Here is a 20,313-nt window from a genome sequence, read left to right as displayed (position 1 = left end):
ATATTAGTATTAATCATAATAATTCTTTTGGAAAAATTCATAATATTCAACTCAATTGGATTCAAATTATTTATTAAACACTTATTGTATGCCAAGCACTTGAGATATAATACAAAGATAAAAATGAAAGTAGTCCCTGACCTCAAAGAGTTTACATTATCCTGGATCTTTGAAACTATTCATATGTTATAATGAATTTGAAAAATCCTTCCATTGACTCTTCTCTCTTTCTTAATAAGGAGTCTGGAATGAGTTTTCTAGTTAATGTTACTAGATAGGTAATTTTAGGTCTGGAGGAGAGGGAAGGCACTCAGGATCGGTGCTATGAAAGTCCAGAGGCTCAAATGGACACATAGTTATTCACAATAAGCCTTCCCCTCCCTAATTTTGCTACCAGTGCTAAGGCAAAGTTGAAAACTTGTCCTACACTTCAACAAATAACCCTCAGGCTGTTGTCATTTTGCGATTGCTTTTCTCCTTCAAAGGCGACTATAACTTAAACAACCTTCAGTTTCTGTAAACATTTTTTTTCTCCAGTGAGTTCAGCTTACTGGTTTTCTGTCTAAAAACATGAGGAGATCAAGGCACATTTAAAATTTGACCAGGCAGTTCCCAACTAAGAAAAGCTCTTCCTAGGATCTCTGGAACACAGAACACTTTGGAAAAAAGAAGATAATATCAAATCCTGAGGGAGTTAATACACTTTAATGGCACATGTTTTTTTTTTTTTTTAACCGGTCAAAGTAGATGGATAACATACAGAGTAATAACTGGAGTCATTGAAACTAGTAATATCCAACACGGGTAAAGTTTCCCTCAGAATTGCCACTGTGGGCTTTCTTGGCCTGTATTCAACTTGTTCTCCTTATGCTTGTAAGTTTTATTTGATGTCTGACATTTACTCCTTCCCTTTCTGATAGGAGAGTTCGTGTGAAGCACAGAGAATGAAAACACTAGCAGTCCTTGTCAGGAAATGACTTTGGTGATACTGAGGAGAATCCAATTTCCTGCTGAGGTTTAGGAGCCAAGGGCGTGATCTGTACATTTCCAAAGGGTGAGCTTTGAATGGGTGTTCTTCGGGTGACTTGGCTCAGTAGCAGCAAATGTCTTCTCATCTGATATCCCACTGTAGCACACTTCAAGAATGAAAAGAGAGAGTGATACAGCTTTTATATGAAGACTTGTAGGGGGAAAACAGTGTTTTCTTAAAATAGTATTTCAAGAACAATCTCAAGACAATAAGCAAGGACAAACCCATAAAAATATTGATCAGCATTTAAATCATGCTTTAAAGATTACAAAATGCTTTAAAAAGTTTTGCATTTTATCTTCACCATATCCCTGTTATGTATATGCTGTTACCTTTTAGAGATGAGAAAGCTGTCTTAAGCAATTTGCCCAGTGTCACAAAAATATTAAGTGATTGAGAAAAGATTCGAACTCATGTCTCTCTGATTCCAAGTCCACAAGTCAATCCAACATGACAACTATTGGTTTTTCCATTTCATTATTTCCAGATTTTTTATGAGTTAAAAGTGTTTTATTGATTTATTTTATTTTTATATTTCAAATATTTAGATGACTTCTGCTATTATTTCTTGTAATAAAGTAAAACAGTTAAGGAAAAGTAATAATACAGTAACCTCATCTGAAAGTACATGCAGCATTTCAATTCTATAACACCTCCCAACCTTCTATTTTTTTAATTAAGAATGAATATTTTTTATTTCCTATAACTCTTTATCTGTTAATATGTCTTTCTCCATCTCTTTGAGATCATTTATTCCCTCATTTCTTATAGCACAATTGCTATCCATTCTATTAATATTTCACAATTTTTTCCTGTGATTTCTCAATTTTTGGATGTTCTCTTAGGTTACAGGGTAGTTTGGGGGGATCACCTTAAAAAGATATATACATACCCACACCACACACATGTATATATACGTGCATATATACATGAATACATACACATACATATATACACACCCATACACACACACATACACACCCCAATGGATAGATAGATAGATAGATAGATAGATAGATAGATAGATAGATAGATTGATAGATAGATGCAGTCTGGATTCAGGAAGGCTCATCTTCCTGTGTTCAAATCAGGCCTCAGAAACTTACTAGCTGTATGACCCTGGGCAAATCACTTAACGTGATTTGCCTCAGTGTCCTCGTTTCTAAAATTAACTGGAGAAGGAAATGGCAGACCATTCCAGTATCTTTGCCAATAAAACCCCAAATGGGGTGACAAAGAGCCAGACATGACAGAAATGACTGAACAAAAATATATCTATATCTATCCAAATAGGTATATCTATATGTACACACATGTGGTATTTTAGATAATATTTTCATAATTTTATGCATTTATTATGTTATATACATTATATGATTTATATGTGTATAATTTATATAACAATAATGCTGTTGAACAACTTTGAAACAATTTTGAAAACTCTAAGAATAACAATCAATGCAATGATGAAATATGCTATCCATTAGAGACATTATATACATATACATGTGTATATATGTACGTACATACACACATACACACATACCACATATACATTGTATAACCTATTTTATATATGTGTATATCTTCCAAGTAATGAAACTTCATATAACTATAACTACACATATATATGCATATGTGTATATATGTATATATATATTTATATATTTGTGTGTATATGTGTGTGTCTTCTTTGTTTGATCTCTTTTGGGTATAGGCTTAATAGTGGTATAGAAAAATCTAAGGGCTTTCATGCTTTAGTAAATTCTTTTGAGTATAGTTCCACATTGCTTTCCAGAATGGTTGTCAACATTTACTATTACGTGCTGCCTTGCAGTTTATCTGTATTTTTTTGAGTCCTACAAGAGATATTCACTTAAGATGCATAAATGTTGGAACCAAATCTATTTTTCCCCAGGTAATTTTCCACAGAAATATACATACATAATTATTGTTCCTGATCATTGAGCTATGTCTGAAAGAATCATTGCCAGACAACAGAAAGGGAACTAGATTTGGAGTCAGAACACCTGGCTCTATGTTCTCATTTTGCCACTATGTGACTTTGAGCAGGTCACTTGAACTTTCTGACCCCTTTTTTCCTCATGTGTAAAATGATAGAATTGAACTAGATGAAATAAATTCTAAAACACTACAATTTTGAAATTTTTGCATATCACAGCATATTCAGAAATGAATTAATTTAAAGGAGGATAGATACCGCTTCCCTAGCCATGGCCCCTGTGCTGCTCTTGGTCCCTGTGGCCTTAGCCTCTTTCGTTCTGGCCTGTGGCACTGGAGTAGAATTTGTATGCTTCACATCTTCGCAACCACTAATCGGGAGCACTCAGAAGTTGAGACCAGATAGTCGACAGGAATGGCTGACTGCCCTACAGGACCCTGGCATCTTTGCAGCTCTAGCGCAGGACCTGGGGCTGGTGCTGCTGTTCATGGGGCAGCACAGTCTTATGGCAGCAGAACCTGTGAAGACATGGATGGCCCAGCACTTTGGGGTCCTGCAGAGGTCGCTCTACGTGGCCTGCACTGTCCTGGCCCTGCAGGTGGTGATGCATTATTGGGAGACAGCTCCAGAGGGCCCAGTCCTCTGGGAAGCACAGTCAGAGCCCTGGGTGACCTGAGTGCCCCTTCTCTGCTTCGTGATGCACATCATAGCTTGGCTTCTCATTTTGAGTATCCTCTTGGTTTTTGACTGTCCTGAATTCATGGGCCTCAGATAGGTATACTACCATGTGCTGGGGCTGGGGTGGGGGGGGTGGGGCCTTGGCTCTGAAGTCCCCCAGGGCACTGAAACTCTTTGAGCACTTGAGACATCCTGTGTGTGTGGAGCTCCTGACAGTGTTATGGGCTGTGCCCCAAGTGGGCCTTGAATCCTCTTGGCTGCACTACTCACCCCCTACCTGGGCCTGGCTCATGGGCTAGACCAGCAAGACTTGTGTTGCCTCTGTGCCCAGCTTCAAAGAAAGCTTCAGTTACTTGCTGGGCCTCATGATGTAGATGCTGAGTGAAATCTAGCCCCTAGGATGAAACTATTGTCCCTAGGCTCTAAAGCCTTGACTATCCCCCACCCCTACTCCCCATTCAAAGTTCTGTTCCCTGAAATCCAAGAGCTATCCTAGAGAATCTGTCTTCTGGATTCCAGGTTCCACTCCCAAATTTGAGGTTTCCACACCTACTCTAACTTGAGAGGCCACCCCTTGAAGCTTGAGACTGCATGCCTCTGGGTCCTTAGATATCTCTCCCACCCCCAAAACTCTATCTCTCCTGAATTCCCAGCTCTACCTCCTAGACTCCAAATTTCTCTCCTTGTGAACTCCAGGCACAGTTCTCTGGATATGGTATGGAGCTAGCTCTCTGACTTGGAGCCCACACTCAGATTCCAGATTTAGTATCTCTTAATCCAGGATCCCACTCTACTACCTAAGGATCCCTCAATTCAATCTAGAAAGAGATGAAAGACTGGGGGAGGAGTGAGGGTTTTGTGCCTGTCCCCAATGATAGGCCTCTTTCTTCCTATTTTCCTTTCCAAATCCCAGGGGAAAGAGGTTGGCCCTGATCAGTCCACTACCACTGATCCCCAAACCCATTCTCAGGGACCCCTCCTTTTTCTTTATGTCTTTACCCACCACAGAGTTAGACTGGAACTGAAGTGTTTCCCAGCCTCCAGACTGAAGTACCTTTCCTTAGCTCTCTACCTCCCATCCTCCAGTCCTTCCCTCAGCATCCTTGAGGGTCTTATTAGAATTTCTCCCTCACCACTTAGGCTCTATGTCCTCAGGGCAGATATTGGGAGGATGGGGCAGGAACCTCTTCACTCCCCATCCCAGTGCCTTAATGTTTCCCAGAGAACATGTAAGAAGCTGGCAAATAAATCCAAATACCATGTCTTTTCTTCAAAAAAAGATTAAAGGAAGATAAAAGAAAAGGAATAGGTAATAGTCTATAAGGACACTAACCTGAAATTTCTCTGGATCTCATTGTCCTTTTTGAGTCTGATATAATTCACAAATGTTAAAACTTTGAATACTTTAGTGGCTTTCAAGGTCCTAGCTCAGCCACAGCCCCCCCCCCCCCCCAGGTCTTTTTGCTTTGAACTATTCTCCAAAACTTAAAATATCCCCCATCGAAGTATTTTACATGCCATACCTACTAACTTGGTCATGCTTTGTCATGGGCCTATTATCTCCCTTTGTTTTGGTAACTCCACTATCTTCTCTGGGTTTCATGATCATTTCCATGTAGATAATCTAAATGCTTAGAGGTTAACTCTAAATGCTTAGAGGTTTATTCTATATATTCAGCCTTACTTCCAGTCCTGTGTTGCCTATTGCTTTTTGGACATTTAGCATCTCAAGCTAATTATATTCAAAAATAACTCATTAAATTTGCCCCCAAATCCTCCTGCCTTCACAACTCTCCTATTTCTGTTGTTAGTTACTGTAGTAACTCAAAAGAAATGTGAGATGTTCAAATTTAGAGACACCTCCAACTCCTAACGTTCATATGGACCATTTGTGCCTGACCTGTGGTAGAGTATTCTGAGCTTGTTAATGGGTCTGATGAGCCACAGCTGGACACACTATCTCTTGACCCCAACATAATAATGTCATTTTGGTCCTCTTGAAGAATAAAGGATAACAACCAACCAATCATTTCTGTTATAAGTACTTCCATGCTTCTAGTCACCAAGGTTTGTAATCTAGGAATTGTTCTTCATCCCACTCTCCCTTACCCCACCAAATAATCAATTGTCAGAGCTTGTTATTTCTACATCTACAATATTTCTCACATTCTTCCCCTTTTCTTCATTCACAAAGTCACCACTCTAGTTCAGATCCTCAACACCTTTTGCTTGGACTATACTAACAAACCCCTAATTAATTCCTAAGCCTCCAGATCCTCCCCTCTACAAACCATTCTCCAAAAAGTCACAAAATTGTAATCCTAAAGGAAAGTTCTAATAATATTTCTTCCCTGTTAAAGAAATACTAGTGGCACCCTCTTGTTTCTTGATTAAGATACAAACTCTTTTTTTGTTTAAACAAGTTATTGTGGATTGCTGTCCTTCACTTAGTCCACTAAACTAGCTGACTTCCTCTTCCCCAAACATTGCTTTCCATCTTCTACCTCCATGACTCTCTATAGACTGTATACTGTATGATTGAAATAAACTACCTTCTAACTTTAATCTAGTAAAATCTCTTAATTCTTTCAAAGTTCAGCTCAAGAACTATCTCCTAAAGGAATTCAATCCTGATTGTCCCCAGTAGCTAACATCTCCTGCCTGTAAATGATTTTTAAAATATATTTTATAATTAATTTTATTCATACTTGTTTTTTCCTTAGTTAAATGTAAGCTTCTTGAGAAGAGACTCTTTTTGTCATTGTTTTTGTATCTTCATAGTATAGGTCAGAGGTATCAAACATGAGGCTTAAGTGCTCCCTGAATCAAACTACAGGATAGTTAGGATATATAAAACAGAATAAATAAAAATAAAATGAAATACAGATAATATCACATTTCAAAACAAAGTCAATATGCTTCCAGCAGCAATATTTATGTATGGATTATTGGCCTTGATTTTATTTGAATTTTTAAAAAAGGTCAACTTAATTGCCTATAAAAACTTGTAAAAAGGTAAATTTTGTGATTTTGTGATCTCAGTTGTCACCTAGTCAATCCAATAGTACTTAGAGATGCAAGACTAGAGTTTGTAAGTTAAGGCTGAATAAGTAGATCGGAGGGTCATCTTCATGTGTATTGATTAGTTGTGCTTCCTTTTTGTTAACTCCCCCCACAAAAAATTGTCATATGGAATGGCTCTCACAGACAGAGAGGGATATGTCAAATACTATGGTGATATAGAAAAATCAATAAAAGTTATTTTTAAAAACTTAAACTAAAGCTCAATAGCTTCCAGTAACATATTTTTGACTTATACAATGAAAACTTGAGCATCCTAGTGTAGATAGTCTCTAAAAATGAAATCCTCCCCTCATACACATTGATTCTAGATTAAACAGCAAGACAATGGAGAATGGTTTTTCTTTTTAGCCTAAATGACTCAAGATTAACTAAAAGATGGGGCAACAATAAAAGGTTAGCATAAAATGAATTATCATGTTGGGGGAGGTTTGTAAGAAAAGAAAAGAAGTCAAAAAGATGATGTCCCTCATCCACTTGATTTTTTTAGCATAGGGAAGGAAGTTTACTACTGCACAAACTTTTCTTTCTAGAAGCTACGGATCTTTTTTTTTCCCGTGGCAGGCAATAAAACTCTCTCCCCATGGGAGCTTTTTCCACCTCGGTTCTATCTTTGCCCCAATAATCTGATCTTCATTACCATGGCTCCCAGACTCTTGTTTTTCCTCTATGTTGTCCAAGAGAAGTAACCACAAAATGTTTTCCTAATTTCTCCCCTTCTCTTTTATCACTCTTTTTGCAGTTTCAATCTAAGTCCAGTCTAGACCAGATGTTTAAGGTATATGATCATGTCATGGCCAGGAATCTAAAAAGAAATTCAAAATCCTAGATGTCTATGAGGATCTTGGCCATTCCTAAAGCATTTAGGGGAGTGTCATGTCTTCCTCATTTAAGAGGACTGTTAGGGGCGCTCTGGACCTGGGCCTCCTGAAAGGGTAGTGAGACGCCAGGGAGTCTGGACCTGCTGACGCAGCAGTGCCTGTGTGGCTTCTGTTACGTCAGTACCGGGGCGGCTCCAACTGGAAGGGCTCCACCTTCGGGGAGGAACTGGGGAGGAGCTAACCCGAAACTCCCAATATAAGGAGCACCCCAGAGAGGGTCAGGGGGATTTTTGTGTAAGATTTCTGGTACGCCATTGCAATAAAACTGCTTGTCGCATTCTGGTAGCTGCCTGGTGATTCTCCTCTCGCGTCCCCCGGGAGGAGCCGGAGACGTCCGAAGACCCGTGGGCAGGGTGAGTGTGAGGCGGTAGTCGGGGAGAACGGGGTGCTATTGTGGGGCACACCCGTCCGGCCGCCGACAGCTGGCGCCCAACGTGGGGCTTGACCAGTGAGGCCGCTCCTGCTCCCAATAGATAAGGGGAGCGGAAGACCAGGCAGAACCCAAGGAGACAGGTTGAGCCCTTGGGATGGGACCGAAGGTCTGTAAAGCCCGTGTTGAGCCGGAGGACAAAGGCGTACTCGCCTGCCAGATCTACAAGGTCTGTAAGGAGCAAGGCGTTAGAATTCAGATAAGAGCATGTAGAGAGTGGGTGGAGAAAGTTTGGGTAGTTAGCCCGTGGTTAGAACACACGGGGGTAGATCTGCAGAGATGGGGTTTGGTGGGCCAGCAAATGGCCTCTTACCATAAAACAGACCCCACATTCTTAGACCCCAAGGATTTTGCGATTTACTCGGTGATTGGGGCTGCCCTATCGCCCCAGCCACCCCCTATACGGGACGAAAGGGGGGCCCAAGTAGGGGCATCCCTGGCAGGCTCGGATGATGACGATGAGGAAGAGAAAACTCCCGAGCCAAAATCCATCTACCCTTGGGAGGCTTTACAGCAAGGCAAAGAGGACTTCCCATGTCCCCCTCCGAGGGAGGGGTTGTTAGCAGCCCCCAAAAGGAAGGAAGAGCAGAACTCCCTAGGCAAAGGAGGTGCTTCTTTACCGCCTCGGCACCTCTTCAAAGAGGGAAAAGAGGAACAGACAGGCTGGCATAAGTGGGAGGGAACTCATGAGTTCAGGGAGAAGGAGGAAGGGGCCACTGCCCTGCTGGCAGAGATGACACTGGGGCCGCGGAAAGGCTTTTCGTTCAGTACAAAGGGTGCAGCTGCAGCCCGGCCCCCACAGAGCCTGCTGTCCTTCAGCCTACGCCAGGCTGTGAAAGACGGGGAGGATGTAGATTGGGCAGAGTGGGACTCCCCGATGGCACTACCGGTGCTGATAGAAAATCCAGGCGATATAGACGAGGACAGATATCACCGACCTGTTCCCTTTAAGTTTATTAAAGATTTGAAGGAGGCAGTCCAGAAATATGGCCCAGGCTCAGCCTATGTACAAAAGGCTTTAGAATCATCCTGCCTTATGCTCCCCTGGACCCCATTCGATTTTCAGGAAGTTGCAGAGGCGATTTTTGAGCCCGCCACGGCAGTAGCCTTCAAGGCTTACGTCCGTAGGGAAGCGCAGAAGTTTATTGCAGAGCATAATATTGCAGACGAGCAGGATGCCTTAGACATGATTTTGGGACAAGGACCTTATGTGTCTTTACAACACCAGTTAAATTATGACGACCTGGTGAGGAGGGCAGTGAATACCTGCCACATTAAGGCCCTCCAAAAATTAGGCACTCCTGGGAGCAAGGTCTCCTTAACTTCCCTCAAGCAGAGGAATAATGAATCACCTCTGGACTTTATTAGCAGGGTGAAAACAGTAGTCCATGCCACCTTTGGCAAGACGGGCGCAGCACCACCTCTGATAGTGCAGTTGGTGAAGGGAGGGCTGTTACCGCAATATCGTGCAGCGCTTGCATCGCTGCCACATAATCCCTCCCTTGATCAAATTATTGAAAAAATGATGGATTTGCCACACCGAGACCCTATGACCATGATGGCTTCATGCCTGGAAAAACAAACTCAGTTGATGGCACAGTGGGGCGGGAATGGAAGGAGGCTTACTTGCTTCAACTGTGGGAAAGAGGGGCATATGAAGAACGCTTGCCGTGCGCCATTTAACGGCATTAAATGCTTCTCATGTGGCAAGTTAGGGCATGTAGCCAAAAACTGTCGTTCCATGCTAAGACCATTGGAACTATCCTTACCCAGTCAAACTGCCATTTCTGAAAATGAGATTTTAAAGAAAGAGTTAGATGCCTTGAGAGCCTTTTGTGATTCAGTTAAGCAAGATAAGATTAAGCTCCAAAATGAACTGGCCCATAAGGTGGCAGTATGCAAAGCTTTGGCATTAGAATGTGAAAGAGTCAAGGAGGATTCTGATGACCAGATAAAGCAGTTGGAGGATGCTTTAAAAGATGTGCAAAAGAGAATGTATGATTCAGAAGGTAAAATAAAGCAAATGCAGACTCATTTTCTTGCTCTAAAGGAGCACTTGACGAATGAAGCAGCTTCAGGAAATAACAGATTAACAGAAGAACTAAGGGAGCAATTGAAAGAAATGAAAGCAAAATATGAGGGAGCTTCTGCTGAAGCAGGAAGGCTAAAGAACCAAATCAAAAGAAATGAAAAGTTAGTAGAGGAATTTAAAAGGGATAAAGGGAGACTAGGAGAAGAAAATAAGCGACTACAGAAAGAATTTAGCATGTCTGAAATAGAGCGAGAGAAGAGAGGAAGAAAAGCCTTGGAGATGGAAGGCCAATTAAAGGAGTTAGCAACAAAGTTGGCCCTCTCCATCCCTACGGAAAAATTTGAAAACATGAAGAGCTTACCATCAAATGAAGTGAATGAGAAAGCAAAAAAGTTCGTAGAGATGGAAAGGGAATATGAAAAATCACAGGCTGAACTTAGGCAGTTAAAGAGAGAACTTGAGAACTATGAAGCTAAGCTTTCTCAACATGTTAGGCCAGAAGAACATGAACAACTTAAAGACAAATTTGAACAAAAGTCAGGTGAATTTGGAAAGAAGATCACTGAGTTAACTTTGAGGAATCAGACATTACAGAAAGAACTTGAGAAGGTTGGTTCAGATAATAAGCTACTAAACCAACAGTTGCAGAACTTAGAGATTGAGATGCTGAACACAAAGCCAATGAATGTGACACAAAAGTATAAAGAAAGAGAAATGGAAACTGAGAAACTTAAGCCACGGATCAGGCCACATTCATAAGAATCATATACAAGATGGCCAAGATCAGGGGTGTACAATCACTCCCCGAATTACAGATGTGGCTACCGGAACAGAGCAAGAGGAGGAATTTGCACACTTGGTAGACTCCAAGGACAAGATACCAGAAAAAGGCAACTTAGCATATGGTCCGAAGGAAAGAATGAAGTCTTCTTTGGCCCCTTCCCCAACTCCTCACTTTCTGAAGAAGTTAGTAAGAGAAAGCTGTCTCTTTAAGAGACCAGCCAGCGATCTGCCTCTGATCATCTTAAACGCAGGGTCTCCACAACCCCAATAAAGCATGGCACCTGGCCTCCGTTACATCAGAGGGCCAAGCAATTTGTGCATAGGATTCAAAAATCCTCTCTGTGTTTTTTGTCTCTGTGTCTGTGTGCTGTATCTGTGTTTCTGTGTGTGTGTAACCTGACACCCTGTAATGTCCACTGTCTCTTTCTCTCCCTCCCTGACTCCAGTCTCTTCAGAGGAGCGGGAGGGCAGGGGGGGAGAGCGGGAGAGAGGAAAATGTCTTCTTGTTTAACGGTTTATAGTTGTTGAAAATAATGCTCTTTCTTTCTCTCTTCATCCCAAATCTGGCCAATTTGGGATGTGAGGAGAGATAAGAGAGGAGGCGGGGACCTTTTCCCTGAAATTTAAAGAAATGTGTTACTCCTGATTTGATGCTTAAGATAAAGTCAGAATTTCTCATACCATTTGGCACTAAGGCAAATTTGGAAAATGCAAAAGGAAGAGACACTCTGAGTCTCCCAGTATGAGGAGAAAGGGACATGGTACCACTGGATCTTTTCCAGAGTCCCACTCACCTTAGACTGGCAAATTCAAAGCTCTCACTTCCAAAAAAGTTTTTAAGGAGTGAACACAGAAGTAAAATTTACTTGAGAAAATTAGAACCATTAAGATCTTGATTTAGCAGATTCTGTTGTAAAGAAAAATCAGTTTATAAGACAAAAGATATTCTGTATCCCCCTCCAATCCGTAGACTCCTTGGGGGGCTAAGAATTCCAGCTCTATGTCAGAAGTATATACAAAGATGTTTTAATTCCTGTGTGGTGAATGAGAATCACCATGAGACTAGTATAGATAAAAAAGTTGGAAAATATTTAATGACATAACGGTATTAAATCTATAGAGTTGATAAGTACTTTTCAATCTACAACTACAGAGATCCTCATGTGCAATTTAGTGACCCTCATTCCTGTTTGAATTTGAAACAAGTGGTTTAAAGCTTCCAAAACAGAGAAATGAAAGCCAAACGTGAAAGCCAATCTGAACATAGTGTACCCAAAGGACTGTTACTGACTGTTACTGTAGTCCCGAGAAACAAAAATACTTCTTCGGATAGGAATTATCTCCATAGATATAACCCAGTCCGCCCGGGTGAAAACATTTCTAGCTCGCTGTGATTTTCCTACGTTTGCTACTTGGAAAGTTTAAAGTGATTCGTAAATACACAATAGAGAGTTGGCTTCTTTTCAAAATAATTGCCCTGTGTACAAGCTGCTTTTTCTTATTTAGGCTCTTTTATTCTGATGTGCCTTTCCCCTAAAAGTCCTCAAATAAATTAAATCATAATACATAGAAACTGTAGAAATTAAAATACAACCCCTATAAGAAGGTAAAGATCTCTCAGGGACCCCTCAATAATTCCTTAGACCTTTAATTCAGGTGCTGGACTCTGCAGCTTCCCAGCACCTTCCCCCCTTTCAGTCCACAGCCAGGCTCTGCAACTATGAGGAGAAGAAAAGCCTCTATGCTTGGTAAGCCTAATGTATGTAATGATTTGGGAATGCAGTTAATGTCATCTGAAATTTTTCTATTGTACTTCTGAATTGTAGTAAAATTCTCCTACGTTGTAAAATTTAAGTGACTAGATATGAGATTAGACAAAGTGATCTTTAATTTGAATTTTGGTGAAACTACAAAATGAAAACAATTGTGTAAAACTGGTTAAGTTACTTTCTCAGCCTTGCTAACCCTACCTTGTTAAGATCACAGCTAAAACACTTCTGCCAGCACTTAGGAAACTTGTAAGATTGTTAACTAGGTTATTTGGGATTACTGTTTTAGTGTTAAAAACCAATTAAGTTCTGAAGAGATAAAAGAAATTGTGTCACCCACCTTTTGACCTAGATTTGTGGGTGGATTCTATTAAATTTTATACGAATATTGATTAGGGTAAAGATGTTGCTTATTATGAGTTGTTATGATTGCTGTTCAATTAATTATCAACCCCCTCTGCCTGGAAGGGAAACCGACTATACCTTCTTAGCAATGATTCAAATTTCTTAGGGCAAAAGAAGTAGTTAGAATACTGGCCCAGTACATTTTAAACCGATCTAATTATAATACGTGATTGCAAACTATTTGTACAACTTTCCCAAGAAAAATGTGAAGGGAACTTAGAAATTCATATTCGAATAATTAAGAAATTTATTAACTATATAGCCCCAAGAAAATTCTATTTACTGTAGTTTGCTGTTCAATAAGGGAATGGTGGTGGAATCCATTCCCAGGGATGTTACAAAGATCGCATAATTGTAGTAAGATACATGCTATTTAAATGTAAACTGTTTTAAGTTAAAAATAATTGCTTTATATTAATTTTATGTGGATTTTCTTCAATGTGAAGTTTTGGTAATGAGATGAATGATTCTCTGTCTTAAGCAATTTGGGGTCATATCTGACTGCGGTAAAGCCACCAAAATGGAAATTAATTGGTCTTGGTTTTCAAGTTTTAATGGATGATAATTATGGTTTTTTTTTGATATTTTGTTATACGTCTCAAATTTTTCAGCTATATCATCTGTGTTGTTAGAAACGCAATTTCTTTTATAATCTAACTGTTATTCGGTTCCGAATTGTAATTTGAGAAATCTTAAATTACCAAATTTTGTCTTTAATTGTTTTGCTATCATTTGGGAAATTTGTGAGATCATTACTTACGCTATTAATGTTGTTGCTTAGAGATAGTATTTATTATGGTGAGTTTAGTTTTCCTTTTTTTTAATTATGTGGGGAAGGTGGAAATTAATAATATCAGGATAAATTATAAGCTGTCTGAGAAAGAGAGATTTTTTATGAAGGAAAGTTTTGTGCACTCCTTTGCATAATTTTTGGTAAGACTCGACCTTGAATAAGTTTGCTCAGGGGAACAGCAACAGATAGCACACAGAGTTCTCTGTGTAACCCCTTCCTAGAGACCATGTTGCTTCTCCTTATTTTGTAACATTGCCAAGGCCCTTGGAAACTCTCTGCACTCTCTGCACGGGCAAGGTCATCAGCCCAGAGAAAGAACTTGTTTGAGTTATGTAGGTCCTAAACAATGCACTTGACTTGCTGAGGAACTGAATGTACAATAGATGGAAAGGATTCTAATATTTGGCTTTTACACTGGGATAAGTTTAACGTAGAGGATGAAAGATGTTTAATTAAATCCCTTATATATGTGAGTCCTATTCTCATAAAACAAAAAGGGGGAGTGGTGGGTAGGCTGACCCATGCGCAGCTCGCTACAGCTACCTTTACTGCCCATTTTTTATTACTGCCAATTTTTTATTTTTTACGATTTCGTGATGATGGCCTTACGCCTGCATTAAAGTACTATGCTGGGGACCGGTATGACAAACAGGAACCGGGCCCACAAGAGGCACCGCCGCCAACTGCGTGCCTTCAAGGCAGCACGGTCTGGTGGAAAGACGAAAAAGGGGTGTGGCACGGGCCAGGGAGGGTTGTAGTTAGAGGGAGAGGGTATCTTTGTGTCTCCACAGATGATGCCACAGGAGAACACGTCTGGGTGCCCCTCCGCCGGGTCCGTGAGGTCGCACCCCCAGCAGACGCAACGACGCCCCAGGGGACGGAGGCCACGACGAAAGAACAGGACTGTCTGGAAACAGAGGGCGGCCTTCACCAACGCCCTCAGCTGCCTGCTCGCCATGATCCAGTTGGTGACCCCGTCCACAGCTGCTCCTGCCATCTTGCCGCCCCTGGCAGCAAAGCCCACGCACTGGGCTGTTACCCCGAATCTCCCGATGTTCCAGTTGGTGACCTGCAGCCCATCCTGTCTGTGTAACCCCTATTCCCTACCATGTTTCCCAGTATGCACTATTAGAAAGACTTCTAGCACTGCCACTACTTTCACCACTGAACTGCATATGCTAGATGAGGTCATTGCGGCCATACAGAATGCCACTATACAATTCAATGGCGACTGGGAAGAGAACTATACCAATGCTAAGGCCTGGTGGGACACTCTCAGTGTCCACCAGTTGCTCCAATGGGCCTCCATTGGAGGACTTGTTCTCATACTAGCCTTTCTCATCTGTTTGTTCCTGCCCTACTTGATTTCTTGTATGATTGGGGTTTTGCGCCGCTCCTTAGAAGCTGTAAAAGCCGATGTCATTAAACAAAAAGGGGGAGTTGTTAGGGGCGCTCTGGACCTGGGCCTCCTGAAAGGGTAGTGAGACGCCAGGGAGTCTGGACCTGCTGACGCAGCAGTGCCTGTGTGGCTTCTGTTACGTCAGTACCGGGGCGGCTCCAACTGGAAGGGCTCCACCTTCGGGGAGGAACTGGGGAGGAGCTAACCCGAAACTCCCAATATAAGGAGCACCCCAGAGAGGGTCAGGGGGATTTTTGTGTAAGATTTCTGGTACGCCATTGCAATAAAACTGCTTGTCGCATTCTGGTAGCTGCCTGGTGATTCTCCTCTCGCGTCCCCCGGGAGGAGCCGGAGACGTCCGAAGACCCGTGGGCAGGGTGAGTGTGAGGCGGTAGTCGGGGAGAACGGGGTGCTATTGTGGGGCACACCCGTCCGGCCGCCGACAGAGGACTGCTATGATGACTTTGCTTTTTTGTGTTAACATAGCTGGCTCACTTTTCTTTTAGTCACACTTAATACATTTTTTATACAGACATTAGAGATTATGGTTTTTATTTTTGTTTATTTGTTTTCTCCCATAAACTTTTGGGCCTCCTATTCTTCTTCTTCCTTCTTTCTTCTCTCTACATTGTACTTTCCTTTTTGTGGTATCCCTCTTGGTAGTTATATATGAGAATAATTTCTCCACCTTGTCTCTTTGCAATTTAAAAGTTCTTTAATGAGATTCACAAAATTTCAGAGTTTGTTTTTTTTTTCTTTTAATTGTTACTAGGTATAAGATATCCCTAGCAAATACCTATTAGTCTTTTATAACTTCTGATCTGAAATTCACACCCCACACCACCCCCAGGCAGCTTTTTATCATCTTTAAGGGCACCTGCTTGCTGTTGTTTTCTAAGCTACAACTTGCTGGGATAAACAGGTAATGGAGGGCTTTTTGTTCATAGCCTAAGACTACTAATCACACACCCAGACTGACAGTGAGAAAAACCTAATAGCATCACAGAATTTTAGAACCTGAAGTGTGGAACGTTTTATGCCATTTTTTAAATTTCTGGAGTGCAGTCCCCGGGAGGCTCCTTGGCTCTCCTTGAGTCTTCCAACTAGGTCTGGCCTTCCTCTGGAGCCATCGGCCTAGCGTTATCATTGGGCCAGAATCTCTGCCTGAGCCTTGCCATTTATTGTTACTATCAAAATTCATGCCTTCCCCAGGCTTACCCCTGCTTAGCATTTTGGTTGGCCCCCTCATTTTATTGCTATGCCCCATCAGGTCGTTCCTTTTTTTCAAAAATTTGAACACCTCCATAAAAGAAAGTGGGAAATGTAATACTGGAAAAATCAGTTACCATTAGGAACCCCTGAGAAACCCCCTAGCTACTGACAAGCACCCCCAGAAAGAGTGGACTCAGATCTCTTCAGCATTTAGCAGATATCCCTGGGGCCCTGTGACTCCTCCAAGGAATGTCAATAGATGGGACCATCCCACTACAGGATAACCTGGCAGACCCTTTCTGTCTAACAGATATCCCTGGGGCTCCATGACTCCACCAAGGAATGTCAATAAAATTATCCCACTTAACGATAACCTGACAGAATCTTTTGATCAGCCAGGACCTTTGTTCCTGTTCCCCCCACCCTGTGACCTGGCCTGTAGGTTCCAGGAGATAATTAACCACTTTACCCCCACATGTCCTATATAAGTCACACCTTCACCCCAACACGGGGCCATTGATTTGGGTAGCAAGACCCCAATAGTCACCAGCTAATAAATTCTCCATTTAAAACTTATACTCTGTGGCATGTCTCACTCACTTCTGGTACAACAGAAGTTTACTAAAACCCTAATTGTTTTTGTTTGTTTTCAGATAAGCTACTATTTAACCATTCTTCCCACTTCCTTTACCTATCAACTTTTACTCATTTTTCTCTTAGCTCTGTTTCAAGACTCTTGATCTATGTCAACCATACTACTTATGGTTAGAAATTCCTACTTAAATCATCTTAAATTCCTTATTGTCAGCCTGCATCATTTTGGAAATTCGACCCAACAAAATCCTTCAGGATTTCTATGAGATCTAAGGTGATTAGATTTCCCCCAGCTTCCATATTGTTCCCTATTTCTCATGAGGAGAAATTTAATGGACTAGGTAAAACTTACAGAAGAAGCAATCAGCCTTATTACATATTCCTACCTTTATTATATATCTGCCTACAATAAAATTTTTCCTTAGTTAAATGTAAGCTTCTTGAGAAGAGACTCTTTTTGTCATTGTTTTTGTATCTTCATAGTATAGGTCAGAGGTATCAAACATGAGGCTTAAGTGCTCCCTGAATCAAACTACAGGATAGTAGTGCTGAATTATACCGGACAGAAACCTCCATTGCCTCCCTATTTTCAAACAAAAGTCCTTTAGTAAGGTCCTCAGTTCCTTTGAGTAGCCCTTTAGGGCAACTCTCATTTCAAACTGCTTCAAAAAGCTACTTGTTTTCTATTTCCTAACCTAGAGGTTCAGTCATACTTCAAGGTTTACTTTACTAGATGTCTAGATGAGACATCTTTTTTTTTTCTTAAATGACACCATTTCAGGAATCTTCTTTTAATTGTTAATTAACAAATCTCCATCAATTGTGCAAAGAGAATGAGTTTATCACCTCAAGCAGGTGGCCTGGAGCAGAAATTCAATCACCAGTAAGGTTTTATTTAATTAAAGCAAATTGTCTGCCTTTTGTCATAATGCCCATTCGACTTCCCTGATTATCAGACCACAACACTTTCCCACTTCTATGACTGTTTAGCCTCTTTTCTACCTCAGTGACTTGTGCAACCATGTTTTTGTGCTGTACTTTGGAGATAAAAGAGTGGATATAATAGCACCAACCATTGCTTATGCAGTTCATAGATTACTGTTGTTATTCAGTTATTTTAGTTGTGTCCAACTCTTTTTCACCCCTTTTGGGGTATTCTTGGCAAAGATACTGGAATGGTTTGCATTTTACAGATGAGGAAACTGAGGCAAACAGGGTTAAGAGACTCACTCAGTAAGTGTCTGAGGCCAGATTTGAACTGAGGAAGATAGTCTTCTGACTCCAAGCCCAGCACTCTATCCACCATGCCACCTAGCTGTTTGGCATATCCTTACTCACACATTGTCTCCTCAATGCTTGTTCTGCCCCTTCCAACTTGTTGAATTGGTCTATGTCTTCAGAATCTCTCTTTTCCATTCGGTTTAGGCTTTCAGCATTTAGTCACTTCCAACTCACTTCATCTTGAAATCTATTCTGTTGCTTATTAAATCTGTTGTCCCTGCTTGGGAGGCCACCTTGACTGAAGGTCTCCAAACACTCAGTGATGTTGATGTTCCCCTTATTATAGTTCCTTGTTCTTGGTCTCCTGGTAACAGTATGATCCCTTGATTTTTTTTGAGTAGGAACCTTGATGTATACAGATAGATTGGGAACAGAGTGTGGCATGATAATTAGTATACTGTTTTGACAAAGGAATTTTTTGGTCAATACTTTCAAAACATCAGTGTTGTCATAATTCACATATGTTATGCATTTGATGGAGGTTTAATGAGGTTATGCCTGTCTTGCCAGAAGTCTGAGTACCATCATCATTTGAACAATTATAAATGGAAGTGGTAATCCCAAATTCACCCCTATTTAGATTTAAAACCCAGTGTCAGTGTTATTCTACATTAGGCTGACCTTGCTATTTGTATGATTGTCAAGGATTATTTCTTTTTTCTATAAGGGCAGAATAAAGTGCAAAGTTGCTGAAAATGCATCTCTCTCTCTCCCTCCATACAGTATTTAGAAGTATCATCTTGAGGCTTATCAAAACTTGAAAGCAATTTGTATGATTTAAGTACTTGCTAGTAGGAATGGGGTATGACAGGAGTTAAAAAGGCAAATAAAACCTTATCAATGTCATTATTTCCAGCTTTATAAAAAACTAACCAGATGTCTTTAGTGTAAGGGGAGGTACACATTTTCTACCTTGGAACATGGAAGAAATATTTATTAGCTTTGACTGAAACTCTTGGTGAAAGGAGGATGAGTAGAAAACTAGCTAGATGGCTGCCTGAGTGTACTTTTATTTAGTTGATGCATGGTTAACAAATGAGCTGAATTGTTGATTTAGCTCCTGAGTTATGTTGGCCCAGGAAAATCTCAAAAAACAAGGAAGACACTGACCCATAAAGAAGTCACAGCAATAGATGGCAGAACCAGCAGATGGCAGCAGCAACTCAGCAAAGAAACAGATATAAGCAGCTTAAGAGGCAGAATGGAGTAGCAACACCATAAGCACCCCCAAAACATTGAAAAAGAGCTACTATGGGTGTAGGCAAGAAGCAGTGAGCCACTGAACTGTTAATATCTCATAGATGAGGCAGCTAGGCAAAGAAGTCTATGTAGAAAAGTATCAGACTTGGAGAGGAGAAGAATTGAGTTCAAACTCAGCCTCAGACACCTTATCCTGTGTTACCCTGGGCAAGTCACTTAATCTCTATAGAGCACCTACCTCCCAGGATTATTGTGAGGATAAAAAGAGATAATGTTGGTAAAATGCTTCCCAAACATTAAAGCACCATATAAATACAAGCTGTTGTTGCTGTTGCTGCTGCTGCTGCTGCTGTTAATGGCAAGGAGGAGCCTTCAACCTCATTTAGTCTCATCTCCCCATTTTACCTATGAGGAAACTGGGTAAGACAAAAAGAGTTAGTTATTTATTCCTGATCACCCAGCTAGTGAATGGTTTTCCAAAAGTCTTACTGCAGATTTAGATTGAAATAGCTTAAAATAATCCAGACATTAAAAGGAATTGAGAATTTTTTTAACTCTAAGTCATATAATTGACATCGACCAAGGAACTTTTAAGGTACCATTTTAAAATTGCACTAGTATTTTGGGAATGCCTTATATTATAGTCAAGATCCAAATCTAGGTGTTATCATTCTAAATACAGACTTCTTTCAAATGTTCCACGTTGACTATAAGGAGGAATTATGATATTTTGGGGCTAGAATGTTACCTTTCTATACTTGGAGGATGGTTTGCATAAAAAA

At 40.8% G+C, this 20,313-nt stretch overlaps 1 protein-coding gene and 1 pseudogene across 1 annotated transcript; both read left to right on the top strand.

Annotated features, from left to right (window-relative positions):
• The first annotated feature begins 3,264 nt into the window (after window positions 1–3,264).
• LOC118842044 lies at window positions 3,265–4,056 on the top strand (annotated as a pseudogene).
• A 3,897-nt stretch (window positions 4,057–7,953) lies between these two features.
• Window positions 7,954–15,346, top strand: LOC118834734. Its single transcript, XM_036742174.1, has 2 exons — window positions 7,954–7,986; window positions 14,637–15,346. The coding sequence occupies exon 2, from the start codon at window positions 14,637–14,639 to the stop codon at window positions 15,324–15,326; it is 690 nt and encodes a 229-aa protein (XP_036598069.1). The 5' UTR covers window positions 7,954–7,986; the 3' UTR covers window positions 15,327–15,346.
• Window positions 15,347–20,313: the final 4,967 nt, after the last annotated feature.

Source organism: Trichosurus vulpecula, chromosome 1 (assembly GCF_011100635.1).
Source record: "Trichosurus vulpecula isolate mTriVul1 chromosome 1, mTriVul1.pri, whole genome shotgun sequence".
Classification (NCBI taxonomy): Eukaryota; Metazoa; Chordata; class Mammalia; order Diprotodontia; family Phalangeridae; genus Trichosurus; species Trichosurus vulpecula.
Note: the sequence above shows the minus strand (reverse complement) of the source record. Positions and strands in the feature narration are given on the sequence as shown.